Below are 25,812 nucleotides of genomic sequence, written 5' to 3' on the forward strand. Positions count from 1 at the left end.
AAATGACCCACAGTGCTCCTTTCAGATATGAGTTTTTGTCTTTTCTTTTTATATAAACTCTTCTAAATCATAACAGATTAAAGCTTTTTATGGGTTTTTTCCCTTGGCTCTCCTCTCCCAACACCTCTATGTGCCACAGTCAGAGCATCCATTGAAGGCACCAGTCCAGGCTAACTAGCACTTTCACGTTCAAGTCCCTCACCAGTCATTATCCAACAAATCAAACTAGAACTTGACTGGCAAACTTCAAGGCCCAGTCTGACCTGCCTAAAGGCTCTCATCTCTTGTATCTGGGCATGTCTATTTGCAATCCTCTGTGCACAAACTCTGTGTTTTCACATTTCCCTAATACTGTGTTCTCAGGGTGCGTTCCATGGAACACTCTTTCCAAGAGTTACTATGGAAAAAGCCGTCTTGATCAAATACCTTGGGCAAATGCTGCAGAGCTTATCTCCCTCTTGGAGCAGCACAATGCATATGTTAAAGGTTCTGAGGAATTCTGCAGCAAAAAATGTGATAAAAAGAAAAGTTTGTTTAAGGTTTTTCCTAACATATTTAATGGCTTGTGGAAGAAAACTCAAGAGGGTCTTCTCAGTCTGTCATTTGGGAGGACTGCTCAACATCTCCCTGTGTTTAAGGAATTCCCTGCCTATGACTGTTGGTGGGAGGCAGAGCCCACTACCCACAGAGAAACTATTACCACTGGATTCTCGTGTTCCCAGCTGCCTTACAGCTAGAGTACAGCATTCATAAGCTGAGTCAATCAGGTGCTCAGACTTGGACATTGAATTGTGCCACAAAGAAGCAGAAACCACGAAGAATCTGTTTTGTGGGAGGGCAAGGCCTCAGTAGCAGCACTGATGTCTCGTGTTGGTGCCAACTGCTTGTACGGTTAGTGGTAGGTTATGCTCCCAATTTTGCTTTTATGCTATAATTTTGGCTGTGGTCCTCACTGATATCTGACTTACTTTGTGCTTAATACTGTATTCCAAGCTTGGCTCTGCAGGCTTTTCAGTGATGATATGAGATACCCTTTAGATAAATGCCTTTTATGCTTAACTTAAAGTTAATATTTGTTGCCTGCATCTAAAAAAACTTGCTATGCTGCCCAAGTCTTTAGAACAAAAGTCTTCTTTCAGTAATATTTACCCATCATCATCACAAAGGGGCTAATTAAATCTCATTTTCGGGTATATGCATACCTAAATATTGATGTTTCCAATTTGATTATTTTATTTCTAATTTTTATAAATAATTTGGTCAACTGCATAGAATTATGAGAATTGGGAGGTTAAAAGGCAACTTGAAATTAGTTAAATACCCCCATGAGACATGGATACCCAACTCCCTTTAACAACATTTCCACCAAGTGGTTGGCAATCTATGTCTGGAAACTTTTATTAAGAAAATCACTTCTCTCTCCTCCTCAAATGTTCATTCAATGGAAAGAGGAGAAATATTCTTCTTGTCCTTCTTCTAACACTGTGGCTACTCACAACAACTGTTTTTTGGCATTTAAGTCTTTCAAATATTTGAAGACCAAACTTGCAGTCTGTTCTCTACCCCCGATACTTCCCACCTTTAGGCTAAATTATTCCATCAGAAAGGAAGTCATTCAAGTCTTCTCATTTCCCTGGTCACTGTCTTCTGAGTAAATACCAGTTTCTGCACATCCTTATTATTAATTACATCTCTTCACAGTGCTTCTTTCACTCTAAGTTCCAAGAAGAATGTTCCTCATCCATTCTCAAGTTTTATATTCATTTTTATGTCTCTGAGCATGCTCTGCAACACTGGTTTATCAGGTTTCTGAAATGACCCAGCCAAATACATCATTCCACTTTGACTACAAAGTACCTTCAGCATAAAAATTTCATGTGCTACAAAGTATTCTCCCTTATTAGGATCACACTTATTTGATAAAGGATGTGCCTGATAGTCACTCTCAGTCATTCTTTCAGACATGGTAACCCAGTCAACAAGCTGGGTGTCAAAAGTACTTAAGATCTTGGTCTTAGGGTTTCATTACATCAACATAGTCAAAACATTAACTTGCTCATATATTTTAAAATGCATGGCCAGCTAACAATTTAATGACCTTTAACTTTCAAAACATTCATTTAATGATTGAATAACAATTTCTTGGAATCCATGCCTTTCAAAATAATCTGTATCTTTGTTATAGATTTAACAATGGAGCAATGTGATCAAAATATTAGTATTAATCAATTGGATAATTAGACGGCACTAAAGATAATCCTCCAGACCAGTGGTTTTCAAAATGCAGTTACCAGACCAGTATGTTCAGCTTCACTGGGGTCTCATTAGAAATGGAAACCCTCGGTCCTCACTCCAGACCTTCTGACTCAGAAACCATAGGTGTGGAACCCAGCAATCTGTGATCTTAACAAGCCTGTCTGGTAATTCTGATGCACACTAAACTTTTAAAACCATGGCTAGCCTAGATCAATCCTAAAATAAGTCTTAAAACCTCATAATCCTTTAAGACCTGAAGAGTTCTCACATATCTTGGAATGAGTTCTATCCTTCCACATGTGAGTAAAATCACAGAGTTCTAAAAATCAGGCTGAATTTGCTGAGATACTCATCCCTCCATTTCCTGGTATTTTTCCAACAACCCATGATTTCTCAAAATAATGTCTGGTGATTAATTTTCATTAGCCCACACCATGCCCATAGCTATAATTAGCATGAAGTATAAATTATAAAACATTTAGGAGATAATACATTTTTGGGAGGGGTAGAAGAAAATAAGTGTCCATTTTCAACTAGAGGAAGATCAGTTTCATCTCCTGACCAACTGATTTTGACAGTTTTTATTTCTTCTCTCCACACGGACATCACCCTCACTCTCTTTCTGCCCTTTAGATTAGCATAAAATTTTTATTTTCCTCTCCCTTCACATTTTACCCTTAGAAACTACTCATTTTTTTTTTTTTTCTTGTTTCAGTCAAGTTTTTCTTGACTTGGCTTTATTGTTGCAAATTATGGTTCATTTTCAAGCATGGATGCTGGAAAATCTTCCAAGAAACCCTAGTGTTGCAATATAGAACCAGACCTTTCATTTTGAGTTGTCTTTCTAGACGTGCATGTAGATTTCAAGTTTTTATTACTGTATCCCATAAAAAAGATTTATGAATAATTCATGATCTCAGCATTTGTAACAAAAAGTTATTCTTCTATGGCAGATTTGGAAAGCTGAAAAGTTTTATCAAACTTTCTAAGTACTTAAGCCCTTTCCAAAATAAAAACTAAGCTCAACCATAACTAATTTGTTTAAAATACTTCCACTGTGATTCTGTGCAGAAAATGGGGAAAGAGAATAAAGGGAATTAACATTTGTTGAGCAACCACCATGTGCCAGGAAGTTGCGCCAAATGCTTTACACACACACACACAATTTAAATAAAATATCCATGACAACTTGTGAGTTACATTAAAAACTGATGGGCATGTTTTGGTAATTTGTCCAAGATCACATGTCTAGTAAATGAGAGTTGGGGCCAGGCTCAGAGGACACTTAGTATGACTTAAAGTCCATTTTCTTTCCCTACATTATACACTGGAAGTATAGCAGATGCTCACAAGACTAGCTGAAAGAAGGGAAAAATGGCTTTACTTACATTATTGTTGGTCACAGCAAAATACTGCAAATTACTTAGATACTGGATTTCTTCTGGAATGAAGGTTAGGTGGTTATAGCTTAGATCCAAATAATATAGTTTGGTGCATAGGAAAAGCTGCAGGGGCAGATTCTCAATATTATTATGGTCCAAAAAGAGCTGCTCTAGGTTAGATAATGCCCCAATCTGGGCAGGAATATAAGCAATGTTATTATGCCACAGTTTTAAGCAGGAAAGATTCTGGAGATGCTGAAAGCTAATGATCTCTTCCACAGTTTTAAGGTTATTTTCTTTTAGGTTTAACTCATGCAAATTGTTCAGGCTGAAAATGGAGTGTGGGATGCGTTCTAGGTCACAGCTGATCAGTTCTAGGCATTTCAGATTGACCATCTTTTTCAAGTTGTTCAACACAACCAGTTTGCTCCCCTCGTTATCAAGGGACAACTTCTGCAGTGAAGGCAGGAGATCAGTAACAACCTGTGGGATCCGGGAGAGGCTGCTCTTCAGGTAGAGGGTTCTCAGGTTTTTTAAGTCCTGAAAACCCTCCATCTGCATGGTGCTCAACTGCTCAGGCAGGACACAGCCTGACAGATAAAGCTCCTTGAGATTCTTCAGGTGAAATAACCAGCGTGGGATTTTTCCCATTTCAGTAAATTTCAGGCGTAGGATTTTTAAATTCTCCTCTAGGAAGGCCAGTGCAGGATGGTCTATCACCAGAGAGGAATGGTACACATGCAGCTCCTTGAGGTTGACCAGCTGGGAGATTGTGGAGGGCAACTTGACCTCAGGGATAAGCTCCAGGCTCAGCACTTCAATTTCAGTTAGCTCAAAGACATTGTCTGGAAGACCATTTAGCATAAAAAGATGCAGTTCTACCTTGTCCTGGGAATTTTTCACAAGCTTACTTTTTAGTTTCTCAACCGTCCATTCATTATTGAGGTTGATCTGTTTCAGTTTGTTCTCACTGACCTCTGACAGGAATATGGAGAAGCGTTTGGAATAAAGAGGATCATACTGGTCAGCTAAATGTAGGATGAAGGCAAAGTCATTCCTGACATCAGGGATATCACTGTAGTTGCTTTTTTCTCTTAGCGCTTCAAAGGAATATTGTTTCAGGGAACTCCTCAGCATCCACCACAAGCTGTAGGAGGAAGTGAGACCATAAAGTAAGACCAAGATGACATAAAATGAAGCCAGGACCTTAAATATTTCCGCCAAGGAGTAGACACACTGGTAGCGCTTATATCCTGTAAAAGCCTGCACATCAACTGAACAGTCGATTTCAAGAGTGATGTAGCTTAAAAAATATGGGACATAAGTTATGATGAGGACAAACAAAATGACTTTGACTATTATCTGCTTTAGGTAGACTCTATAAATGATGTCTTTCTGCTCCACATGCATGCGGAATCTTTTCACTTTTTCAAAGATGGCTTTAGCCTGTTCTCCCTCCTTCTTGTCCAGGACACTGGAAGTGGAGCTTTCTATGCCAGCTGACTCCAAGCCCGACTGTGGGTAGGGCAGTGACTGCTTGCTAGAATCAATGTCAGCTGTGCACCCTGAGGACGAGAGCAAAACCTTGGACTTAGAGAGTGTCAGGGTCCTTCCCGATTGCTCTGCCACGGTTTCTGACAGGGCGCGAGTGGTCCACGGAGAATCAAAGCACTTGTGAAGAATGGCCACGAAATGCTCCAGCCTGGAACTGGTACTGGGGTAGTGAAGCCAAAAGTTGCTGCAGGCTGCAAAGATGAGTGTGTGCAAGAGCACCAGGTAAGGGAAAAACTTAGCAAACCAATGGAGCTGCTTCTCGTAACAGACAGCGTCGATGTAGGAGTACTGCTGCCGGTGGAGGTCATTCTGGATTCTGAGGGGGAAAGGAAGAGGTGTCCCAGGATCAAAGGACACGTTCACACTGGCTTTCAGGATGTCCCAAGGCACGGCACAGTGATTGTCAAACTCCACCTTACATGGAAGACAGCACAAGACCCTGCTCTGCGTAAGCTGGAGGGCTCCGGCCAACACGGCCACCAGCAGCATGATCAGGGTAATGTAATACCAGAAGACGTCCCACCACGGCTTTAGGATGTGATAAGATGACTGGGCGTCTGCTAGGCATTTTAGCTCTGTTAGTGTAATCATGACTTTCACACGTAGGAGTACAGAAACTAGAAGATGAAAATAAAAGAAAAATCACTGAAGCAAATATGCAAAATAAGTAACTCTAATGCTTGTACATACATAATTACTCAAGTAGGATTTAGCATAGGGGACAAAGCCTGGAAGACAGGATTGATCAAGGGACACATAAGTCTTCTGGTTTCATTTGAAAACTTTGGCCATCCCAAATCTGCATTGCAAAGTTTTCTGGATGGACAACCATTAGGTGACAGCCAGGCTGGATCTGTAAGGGTGCATAGGGGCAGGACTTGAGGAAACTGTCCAGTTACATCCTGGATCTCTACTCCATGCTGGGCTGTTAAAAACTAGGAACCAATTTTTCTTCAACTGATGTTGGGAAAATTTGTTCTTATGCTAATAATATTAACAGCCATATTTTAAGTTCTCCAAAAGGTCTGAATAAGCTCTTTTCCACATCCACCCTCATGTTTGGAGCACTGGTTACAGCCTACTAGTGTTTCAGTCACCACAAGGAACCTCTTTTGAGCAAGCATCACTTTATAAAATTATCACTTAGGCTTAGAAGGATCTATTGATTCTGTACTCAAAACAAAATGTCATCTAAGGCACTATCTCCCTTTCTCTCATGCTCTTTGTAATCTTAGTACATGTCCAATTAGAGTAAATAAAATTTGGGAAACAACAGTAATGGCTTAAAAAGGGTTGGAGAAGAAAACTCTACCATGGGGACTCTCATGTTTAATGTTTTGATGCATTATTAATTAATCTATAAATAAGATAAATGAGTAAGGGCATACTCTATTATTAAATTAATTCTTTGTTGCCTTCAGAATGACTAGATAGATTATGCATTTCCAGGCCAGAAAGTATTTAAACAATTTTTGGGGGAATTTCTCTCCATATTCTGCATTTTATAAATCAGTCATTAAAAAAAAATACTAATTAGTAAAATCCAGGCCACCTACAAGATGGTACAGAATAAGACAGGCCAGGGGAACTATTTAGATCTTATAAAGTATCTGGACACTGGTAACTCCAGAGCTACCCCAAGTTATATAATGACTTCCCATAAAGTAAAGGGCAGATATTTAAGTTTGCAACATCAAATTCTACGATTAGACAAATCCTCACTGGAGTACTAAGTGAAGGCTACACCACCTCCCCATTTTTAAGCCATTAGAGTCTTTTTTATTAACCCTTAATAGCCATTTTCCCACAAAAGTAACTAATTGTAAAATAAATGATAATTTATAGAACCAATTTAATCAAAATATTTCTAATAAAGAAAAGAAAAATTTATAAAATTAAAATCAAATAAAATTTATAAAATCAAAATATTTCTCATAATAAAGAAAAGAAAAATTTATAAAATTAAAATCATATGCAATGAATATATATCTCATTCGATCTAACAGAAAATCTATTAGGTAGGAAAAGGCAGGAGGACTGAATGTTAAGCAGATAATCACTTGTCTATGAAGAAATATGAAGAAGAATCTGATAAAGAGCTCTTTCCAGTAAGAAAAAGGAAAAGTAAAATCATGGTAGCATAGTCACTCTTTGCTGCTGGTCCAGCTCTAACTTTCTGTCCAAGGGCTTTCCTGGACATTCTTGGGTCTGAAGTATTATCATCTTTCCTGGGCCTGAACTTCTCTTTAGAAACCCTGGTACCGGTAACATTCCCATAGGAGACCTTTGTTCAAATTAGTCTTCCTTCTAGGGACTGGTATCCTGGCTTGAACCCTGAAAACCCATTCTAGAGCCACTACTGCCTGTTAATAGGTATCTTCTGTTTTGCTGGTCAGCTTCAACACATTCTTGGACCATCTGATCCTGGACCTACCCGTCTTTGCTCTCCTACCTGATAGGGCATCCTGTGATCCCTGATTTTAACTGCTGGACTGAGGCACAACTTTCTGCCTGCTTTCTCTCTGGAAATCATATCATGTCAGGATTCTCCTTCCTCAAGGAAGCTGCAGCATGGTTCTATAACTCACGCAGGCTTCCCTCCCCTACCCCAGATTAGTGGGTCTATTTCTAAGTCTCAACTCCTTTCATTCTGTGTTACCTCATTGCAGTTAACCCAGAATTGCCCAGGTTGTATATATAGGCCAGGCAAACATGAGACAAATGGGAAGTCTTGGATTTAGATCCCCAAAATACTATAAGACATGATGAGAAGGGGATTGAGAAAAAACATAGCTGGATGGAAGAACATGTGAAAAATACCAAGGGATTTTAGTTGACACATATACTTTGAGGTAATCATGTGACAGTTATTATGACAACATAGTGAATGTAACCTTTGGCTGTAATATTAATAGAGGGACCCAGATAAAGGGGCAACAGTGATTCTGTGCCTAAGATGACACCTGGAATCCAGGTTAAAGATGAAATGGACAATAAAATAATCAGGAGCTACCTGTCTACCAACTATTTCCTACAGAGGAACGTTGGTAAGTGCTGATATTGAGCCAAGATAAAAGACAATTAGGGAAACCTGAGAATTTATCTTCACATTTTTGGATAACTCCTAATGATTTAGAATTAAGTGTCTGTATTCTGGAGGCAGAAATAGGTGGGGAGAAATTTTAGAAAGTTATATTTTGGCTCACTCTGTGGTGAAATGTCCATGGAACTTGCAGCTTTGTGAAATGGTTAATCCCCATGTCCCTAGCAGGGTCTAAGTGAGTAAGATGACCCCGTGTCAAGGATGTTGCAAAGGAATTTCTTGCAATGGAGAAGGAGAATGGACCAGATAATCTCTATAGGTTTTTCCAGATCTAAGCTTATGGTTTTATTTGTCCTCTCAAAGGTCCCCAAAGTTAAATTCATTTAAAACACGCAACTGAAATTGGGGAAGAAAAAACATAAACCGTTCTAACAATGATAAGGATATATGACATAGAATATTTATTCAATAAGGAATACAAGTCAGCATTGACCAAAATAATGTACATTAAACATATATACTTACTATAATGAAAAATGAAGAATCAAAGTAGTTGATTATGCTTCAATCGGGAGGTCTACACCTTTTGAAATTTCTTAGACACACCATCTCTGTGTATGTCTTCATTCTACGAGGAAGGAAAGATATCTTGAAATAGCTACAGCCATTAAAAAAAAAAAAAGATGGAGAGACTGTCTTCAAAGACCTCTTCCATCATAAGATATAATTTGGGAACAAGATCTTGACAGGTAATTTCACTTTGCACACCGGAGCACATTCTGACATAGGTGGACATAGAGGACACTGCCCATACATCAGACCATGTCACTTTCTTTTGATCAGAGAAACTTCTACAGAAATTTAGACAGAACATATTTTAAGCCCTGTATCAACAAGACTTAAATAAACACAGCTTTTTTCAAGCAGTCTAACATATGTTTATTTCTCTCATTCAGTCCTTACACACAGTTGGTTTTATTTGCATATATCAGATGGCCTGTCAAACCATGTTATTTCTGTACCCTTATTTAAAACTACACATCAATCAAAATGAGATGCCTTGGTGCTCCTAAAATGTAGCCTACCAATTTCATTAGAAAAATTCACAAGTTAATACACTTTTTCAGATACAGCTCAGAAATAAGGCTGAATTTCCCTAAATTATATTATTGCAATATAGCCAGCCTTTATATTAGTTTTTTGTTTTTTACCTTGTAGGTTAATGAAAGCCATTTGGAGATCCTACTTCAATTACTTGTGATGTTTAAACTGCATCACAATTTGGAGATGCTAGAATTTTTTTTAATCAAGTGTGAAAATTGTATTTTTAGTGCCTATGCAATCTCTGAAAAAGTTGCTGGGAAGGTTTTTATATATGCTTTGAAGACATAATCCCTTTTTGCTTTATTAAGTACTCGAAATTTAGCCAAGAATCCTGATCCTAAATTGTATTTAAGATATTTTTAGCGATGTATTTGGGACCTTGTCATTTCAAAGATCAAAAAGTTGGGCATGACTTTTGGAAAATATTTTTAAATATCCAAAATAATACCTTTGGATTGTGTTCGTTTGAGAGTTAAATGAAACAATGCATGCAAAATGTATAACATGGTGCTTTTTACTCACTAAAAGTTATTTTATTGGTAAGAAAAAAATTCATAAAATATGGAATGGAGAAATAAAATCAGTAAACAAAGCCAACTAACAACGAATTACATCATCCCTCACTGAATAAAATATCTTTGGTCCAGAGCATTGCATATATGATGACAGGTAGCAATTAACCTAAATGGCCATCAATAAGCTCCCTATCCCTTGTTATTACAGTTTCTCTGGGCTTCAGCTTTCCTGTCCTCCATAAAGAGATTAAAACACAAAGCCCCTGGCCCATACTTGAATAATACCATTTTTATTTTGAAAAGTGCTCTAGTTTCCTCAGAAACAAGAAAAAAAAAAATGTATGCAACAAATCAATCCCATTTTGTCAAATATATAGCCTTTTCCCCAAGGAACTCAAAAACATCATGTAGATGGTAACTCTGGTTTGATACAGTTTTTTTTTTTTTTTTTTTAAAACAAGTTAAGAAAAATTGTGATATAAAACATTTACCTTCATATTAATCCAGTAGGATAACTAAATGGTAGGTATATAATTTCATGAGAAATCAACTAAATGAATTAGTATGGACAAGTTTACACAAATACGAGTTCTAAGGCTAAAGTCCACATCTCCTGATCTATAATCTCCAAATCATTCTAGGCTCTTAAGAATAAAAATCTGGGGGGGTGGTGGTGGTGGGGGCAGGGAACCCACTTCAGATTTGATGCCAAGAATAGAAATTGACAGATGATGTTTCTAAATGTTTTCTGACAAGGAATCAAGTAATTTCATCCCAGTCTCCCTTGGATAACCAGAATTAAAGCAATTAATACTACACTTTATCAAGCAGAAGTAATGAGAGTCTGGCTCTTCCAACTCCTAATTGTGTGATCTTGAACAAATCATTTGCCTCCCTGTGCATTTTTCTCATTTCCTAAATGGCCTCTTTCATAGGCTTGTTGTGAGGATTAGACTAAGATCATATATATAAAGTACTTAGAATAATTAAGTGCTCAATATGTATGACATATGATAATCATATATTCCCAGAACAAACCACTACAAACTAAAACTCCAACATGCCTTCTATGGAGCTCAAGAAGGAGAAGTTATAGTTAGACTTACCTAAGAACACTGACCTATGTTGGAAAAGAATAACGTTCCAGTTTCCTCTGTTTCTTAAAAGTGACAGTTTTCTTCAAGGCCAAGGATAATGAACAGGAAGATACAAACTAAATGATGATGATAGAGCGTGTGAATGTCTGAAATTTGCTTTGGATTTACTAATCCATGTGCAAAGCCTGCTTTATTAATCACTATCCAAAACTGAATTGTTTTGCAGGCCAGAAAGCATAGTTAGCGTGTATGACAATCTAGCTTTGCACTAACTCACAACTACATGGCACCACTGCGGTGTAAGTTTCTCACTCACAATTCATTTTTAAAAGGCTTACAACATACAGTACACAACTGAACTTATGTGCAGCGAGCATAGCAAGATCATTTGGAAGTAGAAAACATTTTACAAATTCTTCTACTGTATTGCATCTATAATGTGCCAGAAAAAATTTTATTGCATATTTCCAGAACGCTACTCAGCCATCATGATACTTCTTATACACCAGAAATTCCCTTAGACATTACAAATACATTTTCTACTTTAAAAAAGTATCTCTAAGAAAGCAGAGAAACATGAACCTCAACAGAAGGTAATGTTCTGAAATAATTATAATGAGAAACAACCATGAAATAATATGTGAGAGGACCACAACTGAAACATGTTCACTATATTCATTCAACTCGAGATTATTTGTAAAGAACTTTTTCTGTTCACCTTTTTAAAAAGTTAATACCATTTGTTTTATTTATCTGAATAAACGTAATGAAATGTAATGATTTTTATAAATTATTTAGAAAATAGAAATTGTAAAGGTAAGATGTAAAATTATGAAATTTGCAGTTGCATCCTCAGGATTACGTCTGCTTTCTGATAGCTCTTTTATCAAATCACTTAGCAATTTATTTTTTAATTCAATTTTATTGAGATATATTCACATACCATGCAGTCATACAAAGCGTACAATCAGTTGTTCACAGTACCACCACACAGCTGTGCGTTCATCACCAAAATCAATTCTCGAACATTTTCATTACCACACACACAAAAATAATAAGAATAAAATTAAAGTGAAAAAGAACAATTAAAGTAAAAAAGAACACTGGGTGCCTTTCTTTTTGCCCCCACTTTTCTACTCATTCATCCATACACTGGACAAAGGGGAGTGTGGTCCTTATGGCTTTCCCAATCACATTGTCACCCCTCATAAGCTACATTTTTCTACAATCGTCTTCAAGACTTAAGGATTCTGGATTGTAGTTTGATAGTTTCAGGTATTTACTGCTAGCTATTCCAATTCATTAGAACCTAAAAAGGGTTGTCTCAATTGTGCATAAGAGTGCCCACCAGAGTGACCTCTCAGCTCTCTTTGGAATCTCTCTGCCACTGAAGCTTATTTCATTTCCTTTCACATCCCCCTTTTGGTCAAAAAGATGCTCTCCATCCCACGATGCTGAGTCCAGATTCCTCCCCAGGAGTCATATTCCACATTGCCAGGGATATTTACTCCCCTGGGTATCAGATCCCATGTAGGGGGGAGGGCAGTGATTTCACCTGCCAAGTGGGCTTAGCTAGAGAGAGAGGGCCACATCTGAGCAACAAAGAGGCATTCGGGAGGAGGCTCTTAGGCACAGTTATAGGGAGGCTTAGCTTCTCCTTTGCAGCAACAGTCTTCCCAAGGGCAAGTCCTGTGGTAGAGGACTCAGCCCGTAAAACCACCAGTCCCCCATGTCTGTGAGCACATCAGCAATCATCGAGGTGGAGATGCCCAACACCCCTGCATTCTCTACCAGCTCCTCAGGGGGGCTCTGCATATTTTTTCATTGTTTTTGTTGTTGTTTTAATTGACTCTTTTTTTTTTTTTAATTAACTGTTAACTATATAAAAACATTTAAAAAAACATACAAGAAAAAAATATTTCAAACTATAATAAGGGAGTAAGAAAAAGAAAACTAACCTAAAATAACTACTTTACTTCCAACATGTTCCTACTCTACCCCAAGAAAATAACCTAATACAGCAACATTTCTGTAAACTTGTTCCCACCATACCCACCAGAAATTAACAAACCATAGTCATTCCTGGGCATTCCCAGAATGTTAAATTTACCCCGATAGCTTATCTGCTCTTACTGGGTTATTGTTCCCCGTTCATTAATTGCTATCGCTATTTCCCCTACATTCTACATTATAAACTATTTATTTCACATTTTTCAATGTTCATATTAGTGGTAGCATATATTTCTCTTTTTGTGCCTGGCTTATTTCGCTCAGCATCATATCTTCAAGTTTCATCCATGTTGTCATATGTTTCACGACATTGTTCCTTCTTACTGCCGCATAGTATTCCATCATGTGTATATACACATTTTGTTTATCCACTCATCTGTTGAAGGACATTTGGATTGTTTCCATCTCTTGGCAATTGTGAATAATGCTGCTATGAACATTGGTGTACAGATATCTGTTCGTGTCACTGCTTTCAGATCTTCCGGGTATATACCAAGAAGTGCAATTGCTGGATCGAAGGGTAACCCAATATCTAGTTTTCTAAGGAACTGCCAGACTGACTTCCAGAGTGGCTGAACCATTATACAGTCCCACCACAATGAATAACAGCTCCAATTTCTCCACATCCTCTCAAGCATTTGTAGTTTCCTGTTTGTTTAATGGAAGCCATTCTAATTTGTATCAGATGGTATCTTGTTGTGGCCTTAATTTGGATGTCTCTAACAGCTAGTGAAGCTGAACATTTTTTCATGTGTTTTTTGGCCATTTGTATTTCCTCTTCAGAGAACTGTCTTTTCATATCTGTTGCCCATTTTATACTTGGGCTGTCTGTACTACTGTCATTGAGTTGTAGGATTTCTTTATATATGCAAAATATCAGATACATGGTTTCCAAAAATTCTTTCCCATTGAGTTGGCTGCCTCTTCACCTTTTTGACAAATTCCTTTGAGGTACAGAAACTTCTAAGCTTGAGGAGTTCCCATTTATCTATTTTGTTGTTGTTGCTTGTGCTTTGGGTGTAAGGTCTAGGAAGTGGCTGCCTAATACAAGGTCTTGAAGATGTTTCCCTTATCTTCTAGGAGTTTTATGGCACTGTCTTTTATATTGAGATCTTGATCCACTTTGAGTTAATTTTTGTGTAGGGTGTGAGGTAGGGGTCCTCTTTCATTTTCTTTGGATATGGATATCCAACTCTCCCAGCCCTGTTTGCTGAAAAGACTGTTATGTCCCAGTTCAGTGGCTTTGGGGGCCTTATTAAAGATCAGTCAGCCATAGATCTGGGGGTCTATCTCTAAACTCTTAATTCGATTCCATTGATCAATATGTCTATCTTTGTGCCAGTACCATGCTGTTTTGACAACTGTGGCTTTATAATAAGCTTCAAAGTCAGGGAGTGTAAGTCCTCCCACTTGGTTTTTCTTTTTTAGAGTGTTTTCAGCAATTCAAGGCATCTTCCCTTTCCAAATAAATTTGATAACTAGCTTTTCCAAGTTTGCAAAGTAGGTTGTTGGAATTTTGATTGGGAATGCATTGAATCTGTAGATGAGTTTATGTAGAATTGACACCTTAATGACATTTAGCCTTCCTATCCATGAACATGGAATATTTTTCCATCATTTAAGGTCCCTTTCTATTTCTTTTAGTAGAGTTATGTAGTTTTCTTTGTATAGGTCTTTTACATCTTTGGTTAAATTTATTCCTAGATACTTGATTTTTTTAGTTGCTACTGAAAATGGTATCTTTTTCTTGAATGTCTCTTCACTTTGTTCATTTCTAGCATATAGAAACATTACTGTCTTATGTGCATTAATCCTGTATCCTGCTACTTTGCTAAATTTGTTTATTAGCTCTAGTAGCTGTATCATTGATTTCTCAGGGTTTTCCAGATATTAGATCATATCATCTGCAAATAATGACAGTTTTACTTCTTCCTTTCCAATTTGGATGCCTTTTATTTCTTTGTCTTGCCGGATTGCGCTGGCTAGCACTTCCAGCACAATGTTGAATAACAGTGGTGACAGCGGGCATCCTTGTCTTGTTCCTGATCTTAGAGGGAAGGCTTTCAGTCTCTCACCATTGAGTACTATGCTGGCTGTGGGTTTTTCATACAGGCTCTTTATCATAGTGAAGAAGTCTTCTTCAATTCCTACTTTTTGAAGTGTTTTTATCAAAAAGGGATGTTGGATTTTATTGAATGCTTTTTCAGCATCTGTTGAGATGATCATTTGATTTTTCTCTTTTGAGTTGTTAATGTGCTGTAATACATTGATTGATTTTCTTATGTTGAACCAGCGTTGCATGCCTGGAATGAACCCCACTTGGTCATGGTATATGATTTTTTTAATGAGTCTTTGGATTCGATTTGCAAGTATTTTGTTGAGAATTTTTTCATCTATCTTCATTAGGGAGACTAGCCTTTATAGTTTTCCTTTTTTGTAGCATCTTTGTCTGGTTTTGGTATTAGATTGATGTTAGCTTCATAAAATGTATTAAGCAGTATTCCATTTTCTTTGATGTTTTGAAAGAGTTTAAGAGTGGTGACAGTTCTTTTTGGAAAGTTTGGTAGAATTCCCCTGTGAAGCCATCTGGCCCTGGGCATTTATTTGTGGGAAGTTTTTTGATGACTGATTGGATCTCTTTGCTTGTGGTTGGTTGGCTGAGGTCTTCTATTTCTTCTCTGGTCAGCCTAGGTTGTTCATATGTTTCCAAAAAATTGTCCATTTCCTCTGTATTATCCAGTTTGCTGTCATACAGTTGTTCATAGTATCCTCTTCTAATTTTTTTTTAAATTTCTTCAGGATCTGCAGTAATGTCACCTTTCTCATTCATTATTTTATTTATATGGGTCTTCTGTCTTTTTGATTTTGTCAGTCTAGCTATGGGCTTGTCAATCTTGTTAATCTTCTCAAAGAACCAACTTTTGGTGTTATTCTCTATTGTTTTTTTTGTTCCCTGTGTCATTTATTCCTGCTTTAGTCCTTGTTATTTCTTTTCTTCTACTTGGTGTAGAGGATTGGTTTGCTGTTCATTTTGTAGCTTCCTCAGTTGCTCCATTAGTTCCCTGATTTTGGTTCTTTCTTCCTTTTTGATGTATGCATTTAGTGCTATAAATTTCCCCCTCAGTACCACTTTTGCTGCATCCCATAGGTTTTGATATGTTGTGTTCTTATTTGCATTCTTCTCTGTATATTTAGCAATTTCTCTTGCTATTTCTTCTTTAACCCACTGATTGTTTAGGAGAGTGTTGTTTATCCTCCAGGTATTTGTGAATTTTCTAAGTCTCTGACGGTTATTGACTTCTAATTGTATTCCATTGTGGTCAGAGAATAATTTCTTTTTTTTTTTAAATTTATTGAGGCTTGTTTTATGTCCCAGCATATGTTCTATTCTGGAGAAAGTTCCGTGAGCACTAGAGAAGTATGTGTATCCTGGTGATTTGGGATGTAATGTTCTATATATGTCTGTTAAATCCAGTTCATTTATCAGATTGTTTAGGTTTTCAATTTCCTCATTGGTCTTCTGTCTGGTTGATCTATCTATAGGAGAGAGTGATGTGTTGAAGTCTCCAACAATTATTGTGGAAACATCCATTGCTTCCTTTTTTGCCAGTGTTTCTCTCATGTATTTTGTGGCACCTTGATTGGGTGCATAAACATTTATGATTGTCATTTCTTCTTGTTGAATTGCCCCTTTTATTGTATGTAGTGGCCTTCTTTGTCTCTCATAACAACCTTGCATTTGAAGTCTATTTTATCTGAGATTAATATTGCTACTCCTGCTTTTTCTGGCTGTAGCTTGCATGAAACATTTTTTCCATCCTTTCACTTTCAATTTCTTTGTGTCCCTGTGTCTAAGATGAGTCTCTTGTATGCAACATATTGATGGTTCATATTTTTTGATCCATTCTGCCAATTTGTATCTTTTAATTGGGGGGTTTAATCAATTTACATGCAATGTTATTACTATGAAGGCATTTCTTGAATCAACCATCCTATCCTTTGGTTTATGTTTGTCAGATATATTTTTTTCCCTTTCTCTAATGTCCTTTAATGTACCCATACTGAATCTCTTTAGTACTGAACCTTTCTCCATCTCTCTCTCTCCTTTCTTTGTTTCTCTGTCAGTAGGGCTCCCTTTAGTATCTCAAGTAGGGCAGGTCTCTTGTTAGCAAATTCTCTCAGCATTTGTTTGTGAAAAATTTAAGCTGTCCCTCAAATTTGAAGGAGAGTTTTGCTGGATAAAGAATTCTTGGCTAGCAATTTCTCTCTCAGAACTTTAAATGTCATGCCACTGCCTTCTCACCTCCATGGCGGCTGCTGAGTAGTCACTACTTTTAGTCTTATGCTGTTTCCTTTGTATGTGGTGAATTGCTTTTCTCTTGCTGCTTTCAGAACTTGCTCCTTCTCTTCAGTATTTCACAGTCTGATCAGAGTATGTCTGGGAGTCAGTTTATTTGGATTTATTCTATTTGGAATTTGCTGGGCATTTATGATTTGTGTATTTATGTTGTTTAGAAGGTTTGGGAAGTTTTCCCTAACAATTTCTTTGAATACTCTTCCTAGACTTTTACCCTTCTCTTCCCCTTCTGGAGCACCAATGAGTCTTATATTTTGATGTTTTATATTATCTTTCACATCCCTGAGGTCCATTTTGATTTTTTTTTATTTTTTCCCCATTCTTTCTTTTGCTCTTTCATTTCCTGTTTTGTCATCCTCGAGGTCATTGATTCGCTGTTCAGCTTCCTCTATAGTCTTGTACTATGAGTATCCAGAATCTTTTCAATTTGGTCGACAGTTTCTTTTATTTCCATAAGATCATCTATTTTTTATTTACTCTTGCAATTTCTTCTTTATTCTCTTCTAGGGTCTTCTTCATGTCCTGTATATCCTGTGCCATGCTCTCATTGTTTGTCTTTAGTTCTTTGATTAATTGCTTCAAGGACTGTGTCTCCTCTGATCTTTTGATTTGGGTGTTTGGGTTTGGATTATCCATATTGTCTGGTTTTTTCATATGCTTTAAAATTTTCTGTTGTTTTTGGCTTCTCGGTATTTGCTTAAATTGATAGGGTTCTTTTAGGATATGTAGGCTGATTCAAACACTTATCTCTAATTTGTCAGATCTATAGCTTGGTGGAGTACACTTTCTCTAACCAGCAGGTGGTGTCCACGAGCCACCTATTCCCCTCAAGCCAGTTCTCCCCAACTTTGTCTTTGTGGTGAGTGGGGGTGTGAGTCTTGTGGGGGTCCAATTAGTGCACCAAGTTTGAGTGTGCAGTTGGTGCTGTCTGCCCTGAATGTGGGGTGTGTGTCTGAGCAGTTAGGGAGGGAGGGAGCCTTTAATAATCAAATCTCTCAGGTGTTCCTGGAGATTTAAAGCCATTGCAATAGTCTAATCCTTCAGTTCAGTCTCACCAGTTTGTCTCTGCCACTGAACCACAAGTCCTTGCTTTGATGTATGGTTCCTGGGACTTGCATGTGGGTCCCTCTTCCAAGCCATGCCCTTCCAGGGCCTCTGCTGAGGGAAGACCGTGCTATGTCACAGGTAAGTGCCATCCCCCAAGGGAAGTTCTGGGTCACAGGGTTCGTGTAGTGGTGTTCCCAGCCTGCTGAAAGGATGGCTGAATGGGGCGTGTTAATTTCCCCCTTTTCACACAGCTTCGCCTTCCCAGCTCTGGGACAGTTAGCTGCGGGTGTGCAAAAGGCTATCGTTCACGCCAGATATTGTGGCATGTGCATGCATTGCTGGAAACATTTCCCATCATACTGGGTTGTTTGGGCCAGCTCTGGGCTGTGGAACTGGTGCTGGGTGGGAGCATGTCCAGTCTGTTGGGAAGACAGCTGTAAGTGGACGCCCCCTTTTTCTTGGGAAGTTATGGTGTTTAACGAATTTTCTCAGCCACTAGACTTATTTCCTTGTCCCTTAGAGCTATCTTAGTTCTGCCCTTTCCTGGGCCCAAAGTGCAAGTCTTTGAGGCTTTGTGTAATGGGCTTCTTAGAGTAATTGTTTTAGAAAAAGATAAAAAGATTAAAAAAAAAAAAAAGAAAAGAAAAAGAAGGGCCCTCCTGCAGATCCAATGGGCTACTGAAATGCTAAGAGACAAGGAGTTTAGGGCCATTAAGGAGCAATCAAGAAAGCAGAGAAACCAGCTCCTCACATAAGGGTCCTTGCCCTCTGGATTTGCATATACACCTGATTCTGTTTGAGCCCTGCCCTTCTCCATTTTATGTTCATAGGAACTCCAAAAAGTCTCTGTTTTTCTGGTTCGTTTTTTCTTCTTTTTTTCTTTTCTTTTCTTTTTTTTTTTTTGCTGTTTTTGCTAGCGCAATAGCCTCTCTGCTGGGCTGACTGCACCAGATTTTCTGGTGTCTGGTCTCAGTCTATCTATATTTGGAGTTTTTGATCAGCAGTCTGAGTTTTCAATCAGAGCTGCAACTGTAGTTCTCCCTCCTGGTTCCCAGCACTGCCATACCCTCCTCCCACAGGACTGAGCCTGGCAGGGAGGGGCGCAGTTTCCCTGGCTGTGAGAACTTACAGATTCTGCTGATCTCAGCCGTTGCACGCATTCATGAGTGTTGTATGAAGTATTCCCAAAGCCAAATTGCTCTGCAGTGTCTGGTCAATGCAGTCCCTGGCTTTCTACCTACTGCCTTGGAGGAGTAACTAAAACCTACACCTCACCACTCTGCCATCCGGCCCCACCCTGCCCTGTTCACCTTTTTTAAAACTATAAACTTTACCTCTAATTGCTTAATTCAGATTTCCTTTGATTAATTCCTGGCCAATAAGAAAGAAAATAAAACCCATTTTCATTAATAATCCAACATCTGCTTTCATAGTTTCAGAGCACTTTTCGCTTTCATTAACTTGTTTCATACTTATAACAATCCATCGAGATAAATGTTATTATTCTTCACATTTTATAAAAGTGTAAACTAAGGCCCAAAGAAGTTACCTTGCCCAAGATGACAAAACCAACAAGAAATGAAGTTATAACTAGAACCTAGATCCTCAGACTCAAATCTGAAGCCTTGTCCACACTAGACCACATGCCTCAAGCTAACTAATTATGCCCAATCTCTCAAAAGCTAAAGAAAAAGCTGACAATGTAGCTTTTTTCACCTTCTTACCCCCAACCTCTGTAATGGACTGGATTCTCTTATAATTTCTTGAAAAGCAAGAAAGCAAATGTGCAGTTTTACACAACACCTCCAGTTACATACTATAAAATCTACATTCTCAACTAAATGTTTTTCTTCTAAACATTTCCTGCTAAAATAAGCCTTAATATTTTAATATATACCATCTGGATTTAATGATGCATGAAAATTGTCAAGCATCCCTATATATTAAATGATGCTAATTTTCTAACGGAAGAGTTAGAGCATAATTGTCCTTTGTCATTCCTCTCTCTAATACTGTTTGGGTGTATAGGAAATTTTTTTCCCAGACCATATTTTAGCAAACAATAAAGATTCAGGCCAAATCAGATCTCTATTCCTAATACACAAATGCACTAAATCATATCAAAGAAACAACGTTGAGTGTAAAGGATTTAATGGTCCTAAACCCTTTCCTTGAGCTTGTCAAACCACATGAATTTATATAGACAATCTCTTCTCAAAGCCTCTAAGACTGGAAAAGCAACACTCGAGTTGGGCATCTTTACTTCCCAGTAGTCTTTATTTTACTTTTGAAGCATTTCCAAAATAACCAATGAAAAAGTAAACAAATGCTGACCAGCTGATTAAATATCTCTAAATGAGTCATTATACACTAAGAACTGGAAGCTACTTCAAAGGTCTCTCTGTCTCTGACTTCAGGCAGGGCTATAGCCAAACAGGCCAAAATGGAGGTTCTCTCCATTACCCTCATTTAAATCACCTTGCAGCCCTTCAAAATGTTTACTTCTACTTCTCATCAAGATGCTTCTTGGGTCTAACATATATCTAAACTAAATTAAAAAGCATGTTTTCTTTCTTTCTCCAGGAAACAATGCATCAGTATCCCTGATTATTTTGGTTCTTTTAAAAATACTAGATAACCTCTTTAACCACTTTTCAGATATCTGATGACAAACATTTAGCATTTCTTGAGTATTTTAATGATCTTTAGCGAGATACCAGGTATACCAGCTTCCTTAGGCTTCTTACCAATTCATTTAGATCTTAATTGTATTCCTCCCAAGCTTATCTGTAGTCTTTCTTTTTCTTTTTGTGTCCTTTTTTTTTTTATTAAAGAAGTTGTAGATTTACAGGAAAAGCATGCAGAAAGTACAGAGTTCCCATATATGCCTCCTCACATGCAGTTTTCCTATTAACACTGCTTCACTACAGTTTCTTTTTTACAATTGTTGAAACAATATTATTACAATTACATTAACTATAGTCCATAGTTTACAATAGGGGTCAATGTGTGTAGAGATCTATGGTTTTTAAAATTTTTTATTCTGGTAGCATATATATATATATCCTAAAGTTTCCAGTTTTAACCACTTTCAAAAACACAGTTCTGTTGTGCTAATTATATTCATAATACTGTGCTACCATCACCACCACTCAATTCCAATCTTTTCCGTCACCCCAAACAGAAATTCTGTACCAATTAAGCACGAGTTCTCCTTCACTACCCACACCTCAGCCCCAGGTAACCTGTATTCTAGTTTCTGATTCTATGAATTTGTTTGTTCTAATTATTTCATTTCAGTGAGATCATGCGATACTTGTCCTTTAGTATCTGGCTTATTTCACTCAACATGATGTCTTCAAGGTTCATCCATGTAACTGCATGTATCCAGAACACCATTCCTTTTTATGGCTGAATAGTATTCCACTGTATGTATATACCACATTTTGTTTATTCATTCATTAGTTGATGGACACTTGGGTTGCTTCCATCTTTTGACAATTGTGAATAATGCTGTTATGAATAACTGTTCAAGTCCCTGCTTTCAATTATTTTGGGAATATACCTAAAAGTGGGGATGCTGGGTCATGTGGTAATTTGATACTTAACTTTTTGCAGAACATCCACACTGTTTTCCACAGTGGCTACCATTTTGTACTCCCACCAACAATGGACAAGTTTCCTATTTCTTCATATTCTTTCCAACAATTATTTTCTGTCTTTTTAATGAAAAGTGTCAAGCATCCCTATATATTAAATGATGCTAATCATTAATCATTAATATTAAATTAGCATTTAATAATGCTAATCATTTAATCATTCTAGTGGGTGTGAAATGGTATCTCATTGTGGTTTTGATTTGCATTTCCCTGATGGCTAATGATGTTGAGCCTCTTTTCATATGCTTATTGGCCATTCATATATTTTCTTTGGAGAAATGTCTATTCAAGTCTTTTGCCCATTTTATAATTGAGTTGCCTATTTGTTTTTCTTAGTTACATTCTTGAGACTTAGAGAGGGGCCGAGACTTATCTAGTAGAATGTTTTTCTAAAATTAATTTCTATAAAAATCATCCAAAGAGTTTTGTGAAAACACAAATTGATAGGTCCCATCCTCTGAATTTGATTCATTAGGTTATGGATAGGACCTGAGAATGTGCATTTCTAACAAGTTAATATTGATGCTGCTGGTCAGGGGACTACTTCTGAGGTTATAGAATTGCAATTCAGGGAGCACAGATTCAGGCAGCAACCCAAGGCAAGGATTTTTAAAGGAAAGGAAGATTACACAAGTGGTTGGTATATAATCTGGAGTACTCCAATTGTCCCTCAGGTTAGAGAGTTAACTGAGTTCTTTATCTTGTGGTTTGTTTATGGTGTCGGGATGTCCTTAGAGTTTTCAGGAACATTGTTGCCTGAGGCTTTGCATACTGTGGTAGTTGGTGATATCTGGCTGAGACTTGCATAAGAGTAGACTTCAGAATAACCTGACTCCATTTAAAATCTCTTAGCCATAGAAACTGTTTCTCTTAACAACACCTATATCTATCTCTAACTCTCATTTTTCTTCTAGTTTCCAGACCTACTTCTCGAATGGCTTCCAAAACATTGCCAGTTATGTTTTACTGGCACTTTAAATATGCCTAAAACAGAAGTCACCACCTTCTTTCTGTTCCCCTCAAATGATTTTCCCTCCAGACTTCCCAATCTTTGCTCATCACTAAGCCACTCCATTTAGAAAAAGTACAGTCCATCTAATGCCTCTTAATTCTTCCATTTCGAGATAGTCACAAAGTCTTTTCAGGTCTTCCTTTTTAATGTGTCTTTATTTCTAGCCCTCACGGATATCACCTTAGTTGAGGGCGTTGTATACACTCATGGGCTTCTAAATGGTCTAAATGGTAACTGTGCCTTCAGGGTCTTGCCCGGTGAGCTCCTTTTGCAAGCTAGTGACCATTTTATCTTGTAAAACCCTTTGACAAACAGCACCACAGCTCTCAATGGCTCCTGCTGGAATCTTGTAGTTCAGTTTCAGCTCAGCGTGGCACAGCAGACAAACTGCCATGCTCACCATGGGTGTCATGCCGGGTCATGCTGCCAATACCTGAGACAGTGATTCTTAATTTTGGCTTCACATTAGAACCACCTGGGGTTGCCTCCCTTCCACAGAGTGATTCAACTGGTCTAAATGAGGCCAGATTTTTTCTTTCAAATCTCTCCAAAAGGAGGAAGCTCACTAGATATAATGGCAGTAAAATATCTTAGAAAAGTGCCAACCTTTTAAATCTTAGAAGTCATGCTAGATGTCTAGGATGCTCCCCTATTCACACACTACAAAGTAACAATAATCATTTCATACATGAGCCCTTCAGAGATTCAAATACATAAGGAAATAGATCACAAGTCACTGAACTAACGAGATTTTCAGGATGGATTTAAGGAGTGATGAGAAACAAGGAGGCTAGCCAAAAGGGTATTTCAATCATGTGAGTAAGACAGACTTGAGTGAACTTTGCAGTAAGTTTGCAAATAAAGCAAAGAATGAAACAGTCATTGTAAGCAAAAGTTTAAACTACTTAGCAACATCAGATAGGGAGGTCCAGAGAGAAGCAGGACCAAATAGACTCAGATTTTTATCTTTAGCTATTATAGTATTTTCTACATTTACATGGTGCATAATAAACATTTGTCCAAAAAATAATTGAATGTATAAAAATGTCAAAGGCAGAAAAAAATACATTCAGATGTTTAGGCAGGCTGTAGCCAAGGTGACAGAGTCTTTCCCAGATGGAGGCTAGAACACAGTAAGAGACAGATGGAAAAGTAATTTGGCTAACTATTACTGCATATTCCAAAACTTAATGGCTTAAAATCAACAATAATGTTGTATACACACACACATACACATATATACATTTATATATATGTGTATATATATATACACACATATATATACACTTAAGTGTGTGTATATATATAGTGATTCTGTGGGTGGTTCTTCTTTTCATTCTGTTGGCTGGTAAAAAGATGGCTGAAAGGTCCAAAATGTCCTCATTGTTCAGCTGGTAGTTGGTGCTAACTGCTGGCTGGCAAATCCTTTATGTGACTCTACATAGTTGTTTGAGTCCCCTCACATACCATGGTGGCTGATTCTAAGGAGGTGCACAAAAGTGAAAGCTGCAGACCTTTAAAGCCCAGCCTTGGTAGCAACTGGGCATTATGTCCACCACATTTTATTGGTTTAAGGAGTCATGCACTCAGTCCAGATACAAGGGAAAGGGTAACAGATTACACCTAAATGAAAGGAATATCAATTAATTTGTAGACATCTTTAATCTACCACAGTCCATTCTCTGGTCACAAATGATTCACATCCTCTTACTTGCACAAGACACTCGCCAGCTACCAAGACACCCACAAGTTTCATCCCATTACGGCATCAAGCTGAAGCTTGAAATCTAGAATCTTATCATCTAAATCAGATTCAGGTGCAGATGAGGATCCTCAAATGCAGCTCCTTGGGTGTGCTCCTCAGGTACAGAGATCTTTGAACTGATAAAACAACTTACCCGCTCCTCACACTCAGCATATAATGAAGAGGCAAGAACAGAATAACTGCAACAGACACTCATGTTCAAAGAGTGGGAAAAGAGGAAGTTCATAGCCATCACTGGTCCATAATGATTCCACAGCTAGGCATATGTCACTAATTCCCACTCTGGAGTCAGGGAATTTTTGTTGATTAGGGTGCAGTCCGTCTCCTGAACAATTTAGAGGGCTCCACCCTTTAAATTCTTGGTACAGCCTTCTGAGTCATTCTTCCTTTTCTATAAGCAATGGCCATATTTGCAGCTGATTAGCTTTCCCAGCCTGCATCCTGCACAGTGAAGTTTGGAGGCTCAAAATGCTCCTTTCACCTGGAACTATTTCAATCCCTTTCAGTCTAAAAGGGTGGTGCTGCTAATGTGATTCTCCTAAAAACTAAGAAGCTTACTGAGGCGCACATTCCTTTAGAGAGAAGCTATACCCACAAATTTTGTTGACAAAAATGTACTCATAAAGTAGTCCCTCTCTACTCTGGACTGCAAGTTAGGTGCTGAGGGACAACACTCTTAAGATTCTCAGACATCCTTCTATCTAGTTGAGAGGATCTAGAAGGCACTGCTGTAAATCTTTTTGAAGTCTTAATAAAGAGTCTTAAAGCTGTGTCCTTGATTTTGATTTTTTTCCTGTGCAGTGAAGAACTGGCGCCTTGCCCAAAGAGAGGTGTGGCCTTTGCTGTTGGCTTCTGGGAAGTAATCATGCCATACCAGACAGGAGTGTCTTTGTTTAGGGTGGAGCTGGCCACACCCAATGGTCGAAAGGTGGTGACCGGCCATGCCAGAAAAAACAACCATGTGATTTGATGGGAGCTGTGGGCCTCACAGTAGTTGACCTGGAGACTGAG

General features: G+C 37.9%; 1 protein-coding gene across 7 annotated transcripts in view; it reads right to left on the bottom strand.

The window, feature by feature from the left end:
• Window positions 1-25,812, bottom strand: part of LRRC8B (leucine rich repeat containing 8 VRAC subunit B) — a 95,085-nt gene that overhangs the window by 17,539 nt on the left and 51,734 nt on the right. For all 7 annotated transcript variants that reach the window (XM_037826690.1, XM_037826689.1, XM_037826688.1 and 4 more), the window contains 2 exons: window positions 8,761-8,863; window positions 3,645-5,809 (listed from right to left, as the gene is read on the bottom strand). In XM_037826690.1, the coding sequence (XP_037682618.1) occupies window positions 3,645-5,783 (2,139 nt within the window). In that variant the 5' untranslated portion in view covers window positions 5,784-5,809; window positions 8,761-8,863. The remainder of the gene's footprint in view (window positions 1-3,644; window positions 5,810-8,760; window positions 8,864-25,812) is intronic.

Source organism: Choloepus didactylus, chromosome 2, assembly GCF_015220235.1.
Source record: "Choloepus didactylus isolate mChoDid1 chromosome 2, mChoDid1.pri, whole genome shotgun sequence".
NCBI lineage: Eukaryota > Metazoa > Chordata > Mammalia > Pilosa > Megalonychidae > Choloepus > Choloepus didactylus.